General features: G+C 39.5%; 1 protein-coding gene across 1 annotated transcript; it reads left to right on the plus strand.

The window, feature by feature from the left end:
- The first annotated feature begins 9,186 nt into the window (after positions 1–9,186).
- On the plus strand, positions 9,187–10,380 carry LOC138856084 (uncharacterized). Its single transcript, XM_070106514.1, has one exon. The coding sequence runs from the start codon at positions 9,187–9,189 to the stop codon at positions 10,378–10,380; it is 1,194 nt and encodes a 397-aa protein (XP_069962615.1).
- Positions 10,381–11,726: the final 1,346 nt, after the last annotated feature.

Below are 11,726 nucleotides of genomic sequence, written 5' to 3' on the forward strand. Positions count from 1 at the left end.
TATTCCATAAAAAACAAATCCATTCTAAATAAATTCAAGCTGCTGCTAAGAATTTGGTTTATACACATGAGCACATGAGTTGGTTGGTTAGACGCGTTACGCAATATAAAAACCGATTGCGACAGTGATATTGAGTGGGACATACAATAGAAAACAACGATAGCCAAATCCCAAACCTAACGAATTTCGCCATTGACGTTAACCAAGTGTAAGCATTACTAGTGACCGCTGTTAGCAAAGCATTAGCGCAAACAGAACAAAGATTTCAAACACAGCTTAACGCTATGAGCTGGTATATAACTTGAGTATCGAAGTACCACAAGTTGAGCCCTATAAAAGAATTTCTGGGGACCCACAGATCAATTACAATATTCCTCTGGACATAATAAAATCAGTACCAGAATTTAATGGCGGGTCAAAAGAATACGTAGCATGGAGGCAATCAGCCGTGGATGCGCATGAATTATTCAAACCTTTTGACGGTAGCTGCACGCATTACCAAGCGGTAACAATCTTTAGAAAGAAAATCAGAGGAGCAGCCAAAGCGGTATTAGTATCGCACAATACTGAAATACTGTCCTGAATTTTGAGGCAAGGCCTCGAAATGGTTATACAAGGTGACTTGACCTTAATAGAATATTATGACGAAGTTAAGAGAAAACTAACTCTGGTTACGAAGAAGATCGTAATGACACACGAAGCGGTGCAGGCAACGCTTCTGAATGATGAGGTTAGGACTGACGCACTCCACGCCTTTGTTTCAACTCTTTAAAAATCACTCAAAGCAATTTTTTTTCTGGTTCAGCTATCTGCTTAAGCATTAGCTAGAGAAGCAGAAGCTAGCATCGAGCGTAGCATGTTTCTGGCCTCATACGCTAAAGCTATGGCAGAAAGAGAACAGGGGAAAGAGGACCATAGAAACCGCGCCTATGCAAAGCAAGGAAAGCATATAGGGACGAACGGGCAGAGAAATAGCAAAACAGCAATGGTTACCATAAAACAAATAACAAAGCTAAGCAGGGACAGGCCCCAGAGCCAATGGAAATTGACTTTTCTTCCATGTTTAGGCACTAACTCCTCCAAACCTGAAGAGAGTAATCAACATGCTCAAAAGAGATCAAATGCGTCCGATAGAGTGACAGGGCAAAGGCGCCAAAAGCTGAACAATGTTGTTCAGAGGGACCCTAATGCTGAAAAATTAAGATATGAAAACGCAGCAGAGGCTGCTTCAATTGAAATTAAAGAGGACACTGAGTCGCTGTGTGACAATGGCTCACTGCATTTTTTTAGGGAACAATCCCGACTGCCGTACATCAAACGACAGTTGGGTATCACAAGAGAAAACGAAATTTTTTAAAGAGAGCATCGAGCTGTTGGGCTTTGTAGTAACCAAAAAACTGAACAAAATTAACCCCGAAAAAGTTATAGCCATATGGGAATATGTTGAGCCTAAAAACTTATTCAGTTTACGATCATTCCTTGGCCTAGCTAGTTATTATAGTGTATTCATTACGGACTTTGCGGCAATAGCGATGTGAGCAAACAAAAAAAGTAAAAATTGAGTTTAATGCAATTCAACGAAGAGCCTTTGAAAGTTTGAGAAATATCCTGGAATCGGAAGATGTTATTCTTATGTACCCAGATTTCAAACAGCCTTTTGACTTAACCACTGACGCCCCCATGGACGGCATCGGTGCTGTCAAGGAGGCAAACCAATTACCATGTTTCGCGAACGCTAAAACAAAGCGAAGCGCACTATGCCACAAACGAAAGTCAGTTGTTAGCCATTGTCTGGGCTTTAGGTTGATTGCAAAATTACCTATATGGGTCAAACGAAATCAACATTTTTACAGACCACCAACCCCTCACCTTCGCTGTCTCTGATAGGAACACAAATGCGAAAATCAAAAGATGGAAATCATACATTGATGAACACAATGCAAAAGTGTTCTACAAACCCGGCAAAGAAAATTTTGTGGCGGATGCCCTGTCCCGACAGAATGTAAACAATCTGGAAAACTAATTGCAGTCAGATGCTGCAACAATTCACAGTGAGATATCATTATCCCATTCGCAAGAAAAGCCTTTAAATTGCTTCAAGAACCAGTTCGTTTTAGAAGATGCCAAATTCCGTTAAAAAGATGCATCGTACTCTTTGGAAGAAAAATATGCCACCTTTTTAAAGTTTACAGATAAAAACGATAATTTACTGACGTTGGCCAATATACAACATGATTTGGTGTTAAATTTTCCGACAACTAAGTTCTAGCGCTGCAAGAATATCGTTGCCGACATTGCAAACAAAGGTGAACAAACTGAAATTATCATCACTGAACACAATCACGCTCATAGGGTCGCTCAGAAAAATATTAAACAAATCCTCCGTGGTTATTACTTTCCGAAAATGGCAAAATTAGGTGATCAATTGCAAAACATGTAGCAAAGCGAAACACGACAGGCACCCTAAGAAACAAATCCTTGGGGTAACACCAATTCCATCATATGCTGGAGAAATGCTCCACATTGACAACGGACAAAAAATCGTTCCTTACTTGCGTTGACAATTTCTTGAAGTTTGCCGTTGTACAACCGATCGTGTCTCGCACATAATGGATGTAAAAATGTCCATTTTCCAAGTTCTAAATTTGTTTCCTCAAACAAAAACAATTTATTGCGACAACGAAGCTGCTTTCAATTCGGAGACAGTTAGGTCACTGTTAAAAAACGGGTATGACATAAACATTGTGAATGTACCACCTCTTCACAGTTGTTCAAATGGACAAGTGGAACGCTTCCATGAAACTCTTGCGGACATAGGTAGATCTTTTAAATTTCTGTTAACACAGTCGAGTTAATTTTGAGGGCAACAATAGCCTACAATCGATCCATATGATTCACGCAGTATATAGCGAACTCATGCGGGCCATAAAAATAAAATCGCAAAAACCCAACATTTTTGAAGTTGGCGAAAACAATTAAAGGTTAGAAAATACGTAAACACCGCGTTGCACAGAGGAAACGATTCAAGCAGACCTGGAAACGTCTGTTCTCATTAAAGCGAGGGTGGTCCACAAAGACAACCTTAAGAAGCACTTACTTATACGCGAGAAAATCGCACAGGCTAAGGTTAATAGTAAAGTACACAACGATCTTTTTCCCTCTTCTTCTATCTTCGCAGGATTAAATTTGCAATCCTTTTATTGTCAGAAGTCTTATATTGTCGGATTATCGACTACTCTCATTCCAATTATATTCCGGTGATAGACGGGAAAGTGTTGTTATGGGAACAAAGGGACTATTTAAGGCATTCAAGTAATCTGACAGAATTTGCTAGCATGTAAGATGAGACCGCATACGCGAAAGTTGTTAGATGTGGATATAGAAAATATTAGAAATTTGTTGTCCGTTAAAAAAGTTAGATGGTCCGAGACAAAGGGAGTCGATGCAAATAATAGGCAAATAATAATTAATTCAGAATCACAGAAACAAATTAATAAACTCACAGATACGATGAATGAAATAATTAAAGCAAAAAATAATGAGTTTGTTGACACAACGCATTTATATGAAGCATTATTAACGAGAAATAGAATGTTAGTAAACCAGATTTTAAACTTGATTCTCACATTTATCATTGGCTAGGCTAACATAATAAATCCCATCATTTTTGATGTTGGAGATTTGGAGAGAATCTCAAAGGAAGAAATCAACATAGTTAGCCTAACTGAAGCATCGAAGATTAAGATCCTACAGTCCGAGAATATAATTCATATACTCATAGCCTACCTTAGAATTAAGTTTATCTGTACCAGAGTTACAATTTTCCCGGTATCACATCAACATGTAACACTACAGCTACAAGATGACACCGTAGCCGAATGCAACGATGACATACTAGCGGTTAACGAATGCGTAACAACAATATTCGCATCCGTTTGTAAGTGAACGGCACAAGACACCTGGGCACGAGCACTACATGCTAATGGCGTGCCCTCCTACCGCACTCAGCCAAGCCACCTGAAGCCTATCTCGAAAGTATATGATGGAATCATAATTATCAACGAGAGCGTAGCAAAGGTCACTACAGACGATGGCCCAGATATTCCCTTCCGTTTCTCCCCAATCATCAATGGCACGAAATATGTAAACCAGCGTGAGATACTAAATAGGAAGCCGGGCATAGCGGGATCACCGCTTCTTAACATCGTTAGTCGCGACCCAGTCCTGAGTATGCCGCAACTCCATAGAATGAACAATGGCAATATTCATGTCATCCAAGATGTCAAAGACGAGCTGGCATCCACCGACTTATTCAATACATGGATTATCGCCGGTGTTGCTCACAGCGTCATCTTAAGTGGCTTTATCATCATATGGCAAATCTCAAAAAGAAGACAAGCTTCGCGGGAGGTACAGATGTTCATCAACGACTATGAAATAACCAAGCACGGTCATAGACTTGAGGGATGAGGAAAGAACATATAAGAATTAAGCAACTTGTAGTTACCTTTACCCATTTGCTCCGCTGACGCATGAGGTCAGTGGCTTGATTCTAGGTCAGTTGTGGTAACCTGATATTTGACTATGCTGCAAATGTCTACGTTATCGCTTATGCGGATTCGGCGTCCCGGCTGTAGCTTTGCAGCTTATGGGTACAACTTTAAGGTTTAGCTTTAAGTTAATTTTGTAATATCAGTTAGTTCTAATAAGACTCAATAAAGAACAGAAGTGCACTACATCACATACATACATTATCTGCAAGTCCTTTGGTCAACAAATGCGAAACTGTACGCGCATTTAACGCAACACCGCTTAAAACTTCTGCACAGACGCAACAGTTCTTAGGGAATACTAATAACATAAATGGCATAACTTATATATATAATATGTATGCTTGTATGTGTGGTTTTTTTAATTGTTTAGTTTTTATGTAATTAATATTATTTGGCCTTAGCTTACTTATTTTATGCAATTTTGCTTATTAGTTTTTAAACAGAAAGTGAATTGTTGGAGAATATTAGCAAGTAAATACTTGAATTAATATTGTTTTGGAGGGTTAAGCGTGTTTTGAATACACGAAGGTAAGCTTACATAAGCATTCGTCATTTAATTAATTCATTTTATTTGTATATTTCGATATATACTTATATATATAATATCACACTATTTCTGTTTCCCCGTAAATTGAAACGAAACTATAACCGTTTTTTAAGCTGTTTAAACGAATTCCCTGTTACGGGTTTTATGTTAGTTAAACCGTTTTCAAACATATATATTTATGTATATATATATATATACATAAGCTGCCCCTTTGCCTTGTGTGTTTTATCCCAATTCCTGCGCTTCAGCTGGTAACCTCCTTGTGCTGTTTTGTTTGTATATTAATATAACTAATTCTCTGATTTCTTCTTCTTCTTTTATTTTATTTATATTTTGCACCTAAGCTTTTAGGTTCGCGCCCGATTTGCGTTTTTGGTTTGTTCAAACAATTTTGTTATTACTTTACAGTTTTATTATAACTTTACAATTTTGTTTATTATAACGGGTGATTTTTTTCGAGGTATAGAACTTAAAGTTGGCATTACTGTTCAAGATGGCGACCGATTAAACAGCTGTCAAGTGATTTATTCTCAGTTTGGTTTGCAATTCATCATGAATAGACTCACGCCTGAACAACGCTTGCAAATAGTGCAATTTTATTTCAAAAATAATGGTTCTGTGCGGAGTACGTATCGCGCACTACGTTCATTTTATCGCCGACATTTTTTTTTAGCAATGAAGGCTACGTCAACAAACAAAACTGCTGCATTTGGAGTGAAGCTAATCCTCAAGTGTATGTCGAAACACCGTTACATCCAGAAAATCTTTGTTTGGTGCGCTTTATGGGCTCATGGAATCATTGGTCCGTACTTCTTCAAAAACGATGATGGCCAGAACGTTACGGTCAATGGTGATCGGTATAGAGCCATGATTATCGACTTATATAAAGACATGTTTGGTGACCGCCTAATTTCACGTTTTGCACCTGTGAATTGGCCTCCAAGATCTTGTGATTTAACATCGCTAGACTACTTTCTGTGGGGTTATGTAAAGTCATTGGTCTATGCGCATAAGCTACAAACGCTTAACCATTTGGAAGACAACATTCGCCGTGTTATTGCCACAAATGTTGGACAAGGTCATCGAAAATTGGACGTACAGATTGTATTACATCCCAGCCGAGGTGGTCATATGCCAGAAATCATCTTTAAAATGTAATGCCACGAGATTATCTTTCGGATAATCGAACAATCGTTGTTTTATTGCAATTTAAAATTCTATACCTCCAAAAAACACACCCACTATATATGTATATATAAATTTTTTTGTGTCGATGCACTATACAGTATTTATTTATATTTGTGATGTAGTCATGGCACTCTTATTTGTTTTTTTTATACTCTCGCAACCTGTTGCTACAGAGTATAATAGTTTTGTTCACCTAACGGTTGTTTGTATCACCTAAAACTAATCGAGTTAGATATAGGGTTATATATATATAAATGATCAGGATGAAGAGACGAGTTGAAATCCGGGTGACTGTCTGTCCGTCCGTCCGTCCGTGCAAGCTCTAACTTGAGTAAAAATTGAGATATCTTTATGAAACTTGGTAGACATGTTTCTTGGTACCGTGAGACGGTTGGCATTGCAGATGGGCGTAATCGGACCACTGCCACGCCCACAAAACGCCATTAATCAAAAACAAATAACTTGCCATAACTTAGCTCCGCAATAAGATACAAGACTATTATTTGGTACACAGGATCACATTAGGGAGAAGCATCTGCAGTTAAAACTTTTTTTTTAAAAGTAGGCGTGGTCCCGCCTCTAATATGTTTAATGTGCATATCTCCTAAACCGCTAATGCTATAATAACAAAATTCACTAGAAGCAAATTTTTTTAGCACTTATATTGACGGTGTGAAAATAGTTGAAATCAGGTGGCAACTCCGCCCACTCCCCATATAACGGTACTGTTAAAAACTACTAAAAGCGCGATAAATCCAGCACTATACACACCAGAGACATTAAATTTTATCTCTGAGATGGTATAAGATGACTTTATAGGAACCGCTTTCAAAATTAGACAGTGGGCGTGGCACAGCCCACTTTTAGGTGAAAACCCATATCTTGAGATTTGCTTAACCGATTTCAACCAAATTCGCTGCATAATGTTCTTTTCATGTTTCTATGTCATAGTGCGAAAATGGGCGAAATCGGACTACAACCACGCTTACTTCCCATGTAACACCATTTTCAATTCCATCTGATTCTTTCACTTTCCACTATGCAAATCAGGTAACAATTATTATATCGGGGTAAAACTTTGCGTGAATAATGCAATTAAAGTATGCCACCTTGCGGCCAAAAATCGTCTAAATCGAACCAAAACTGTTCAAACCCCTAAGTACTAAATATATGGACCCCATTGCCTATAGTTGACCTTCTACCGAAAATATCAGTTAATCCACAAAGAAATCTCAAACGAGTATACCATTTGACTTTGCGAGAGTATAAAATGTTCGGTTACATCCGAACTTAGCCCTTCCTTACTTGTTTTGTATTTGTGTTTGTGTTTGTTGTTATATGTAGATTTCCACTGCCCTATACCTTTGGTAGTTTATTTTTAAACTCGTGCAACATGTTGCTCCAGAGTAAAATTGTTTTATTCACCAAATATTTGTTTGTATTACCTAAAAATAATCGAGTTAAATAAAGGGTTATATATATATAAATGATCAGGATGATGAGACGATTTGAAATCCGAGAGACTCTCTGTCTCTCCGTCCGTCCGTCTGTGCAAGCGATAAGTTGTGTAAAAATTAAGATATCTTAATGAAGCTAGGCAACCGTTTTCCTTGGCAAAAAAAAGGCAAACAGGCAAACAGAAAACAGGACCCCGGCTCTCGACCAAAGCTCGCGAAGGGAACACAGCTCCCCAAGGCAGGAGTTTATCATGAAGATGAGAGCAGAAGAGGATGAGGCGCTTCTAAAGTGTCACGCCACCCTCAAAAAGATGAAGATGGCAATGTTAAGACAGAAAAACATAAGCATCGAGGTGAAAAATGGGGTATCCGAGCTAGACGAGCTCTTTGACATTATAGCTAGCCTGCGACGGAACTGGATAAAGGCAGAAAAAGATACAAGGCGCAAAAAAGCAACTAAATCCCTAGAAGCATGCAACCAAAATGCAAATGTTTCAACGCCAGTGACAGCACTTCCTAAACGGACTGCACCCAGCCTAATAGAACAGGAGTCAGAGAAAAGGGGACGAGGACTCGGGAATACCGTGTGGCATGTAGTTAAAGGGAAAAGAAACAGCAGACAAAATGAGACAAAATCGCAGAACAAACCCCTGGCTACACAAGACGGGCGGAAAGCTAACAAGCTTCAGCAAAAACGGGTAAATAAAACCAGAGTACGGCCAGAAGCAGTGCTAATCAAACCAGCGGAAGGTCGCAGCTATGCCGAGGTGCTCCAAACCATACGCCAACACGTCATGGTGGATCAAGACAAGGTGGAAGTCCGGGCAATACGGAAAACAAAATCAGGGGCCCTGCTCCTCGAACTGAAGAAAGGAGAAAAACCAAAACCAGAGCTCCAAAACGCGCTTAAAACCAACCTACGTGGTATAGCTTCTATAAGCGAGCTGAAGCAGAAAGCCACAATAGAGATCCGAGACCTCGACTCCCAAACTACCGCAGCAGAAGTTACGTCCTCAGTAAGAAGACTACTAGAAGAAGCAGTTAAAGAAATAACAGTGAGGACCAGCGCTCCAAACACTCGCGAACAAATACGCGCTTATGTGACATTGACAGCAGACAACGCAAATAGGATACTTAAGGAAGGCCACATAAAAATAGGATGGATCAGCTGCAGAATGAAGCTCATGAAAGACGTAAAAAAATGCTACAGATGCTTCAACTTCGGTCACCTACAATGGGAGTGCAAAGGGCCTGATAGGAAAGGCCAAGGATTATGCATACGTTGTGGGAAATCCGGGCACAAGCTGAAAGATTGCACAAACACACCGAGCTGTTGCCTCTGCGTGGAACAAAAGCATAGCCAAACAGACCATATCCCAGGGTCTCGCACGTGTGAGTCGTACAGGGAACAAATGAGGATATGAAGATCCTGCAGTGTAACATGCACAGAAGCAAAACCGCTGACTCCCTGCTACCACAGCTCATGCTGGAATTCGGAACCGAAGTAGCAATCATCAGCGAGCAATACAGGATAGTGCAAGACGGAACATGGTGGGAGGACATCACCGCAACAGCGGCAATATGGTTAACGGAAAGCAGCGGTTTTAAAACAACAAGCAGCGGGAGAGGAAATGGTTTTGTCTGGATAAGCAACGAAAACATCACGATAATTAGCTGCTACCTGACACCGAGCGATCCTATCTCAGAATTCCAAGCAAAGCTCGATGCCATTGAGGATGCCGCGCATCACCCAAATCGGCACTTAATCATAGCAGGAGATTTCAACGCCAAGGCCATGGAATGGGGCACACCGACAACAAATTCTAGAGGACGCAAAATCCTTGACATGGCAGCTAGATTAGGACTCATCGTTGCCAACAGAGGATCCCAAACAACTTTCAGAAGGCCGGGATGCAACGACACAACTCCCGATATTACGCTGGTATCTGAAGGATTCGCAAACCAACTACGCGAATGGAAAGTACTAGAAGACTACACAGGTAGCGATCACCAATACATATCCTACCTCATGGGTCCAGACAAAAGTCAAGCAACAACTAAAAGAAGAGGAACACGTAAATGGAACGTTTCCAAGCTACACTCAGGAAAACTCCTCGCAAGCATAGACAAAAACCCACCAAAATACCACGCAAGTAGCCCAGCTAGGTTTATTGTCAAAGAAACACTGGACAGCATCACAGAGGCATGTAAGGCAGCCATGCCGAAAATAAAAGGTGGGCATCCAAAGAAAGCAGTTTATTGGTGGACGGACGAAATACAAAATCTGAGACAAACTTGCCTGCGTAAAAGACGCCGATACACAAGGGCTAGAAGAAGAGGAAGAAACGAAATGGAAGAGCATAAGGAATATAAAGCTGCGAAAACTGAGCTGAAATATAAAACTATAAAGGCAAAGAAAGATAAATGGGAAGAGCTACGTAACGATATAAACAAAAATCCTTGGGGTCTCGGATACAAGATCGTAATGAGAAAGCTTGGGGCGAAACAGTCCATTCCAGAGTTAAACGCTGCAGCCATGGAGCACATCGTAAACACTCTATTTCCAACCCACGTCCTGGGAAGAGACCCACCAGAGTATATGCAAGAGACCTCATGCACCACCAATAGCAAGTAAATACTTGAATTAATATTGTTTTGGAGGGTTAAGCGTGTTTTGAATACACGAAAGTAAGCTTACATAAGCATTCGTCATTTAATTAATTCATTTTATTTGTATATTTCGATATATACTTATATATATAATATCACACTATTTCTGTTTCCCCGTAAATTGAAACGAAACTATAACCGTTTTTTAAGCTGTTTAAACGAATTCCCTGTTACGGGTTTTATGTTAGTTAAACCGTTTTCAAACATATATATTTACGTATATATATATATATACATAAGCTGCCCCTTTGCCTTGTGTGTTTTATCCCAATTCCTGCGCTTCAGCTGGTAACCTCCTTGTGCTGTTTTGTTTGTATATTAATATAACTAATTCTCTGATTTCTTCTTCTTCTTTTATTTTATTTATATTTTGCACCTAAGCTTTTAGGTTCGCGCCCGATTTGCGTTTTTGGTTTGTTCAAACAATTTTGTTATTACTTTACAGTTTTATTATAACTTTACAATTTTGTTTATTATAACGGGTGATTTTTTTCGAGGTATAGAACTTAAAGTTGGCATTACTGTTCAAGATGGCGACCGATTAAACAGCTGTCAAGTGATTTATTCTCAGTTTGGTTTGCAATTCATCATGAATAGACTCACGCCTGAACAACGCTTGCAAATAGTGCAATTTTATTTCAAAAATAATGGTTCTGTGCGGAGTACGTATCGCGCACTACGTTCATTTTATCGCCGACAATTTTTTTTAGCAATGAAGGCTACGTCAACAAACAAAACTGCTGCATTTGGAGTGAAGCTAATCCTCAAGTGTATGTCGAAACACCGTTACATCCAGAAAATCTTTGTTTGGTGCGCTTTATGGGCTCATGGAATCATTGGTCCGTACTTCTTCAAAAACGATGATGGCCAGAACGTTACGGTCAATGGTGATCGGTATAGAGCCATGATTATCGACTTATATAAAGACATGTTTGGTGACCGCCTAATTTCACGTTTTGCACCTGTGAATTGGCCTCCAAGATCTTGTGATTTAACATCGCTAGACTACTTTCTGTGGGGTTATGTAAAGTCATTGGTCTATGCGCATAAGCTACAAACGCTTAACCATTTGGAAGACAACATTCGCCGTGTTATTGCCACAAATGTTGGACAAGGTCATCGAAAATTGGACGTACAGATTGTATTACATCCCAGCCGAGGTGGTCATATGCCAGAAATCATCTTTAAAATGTAATGCCACGAGATTATCTTTCGGATAATCGAACAATCGTTGTTTTATTGCAATTTAAAATTCTATACCTCCAAAAAACACACCCACTATATATGTATATATAAATTTTTTTGTGTCGA

This window comes from Bactrocera oleae, chromosome 3, assembly GCF_042242935.1.
Source record: "Bactrocera oleae isolate idBacOlea1 chromosome 3, idBacOlea1, whole genome shotgun sequence".
Classification (NCBI taxonomy): Eukaryota; Metazoa; Arthropoda; class Insecta; order Diptera; family Tephritidae; genus Bactrocera; species Bactrocera oleae.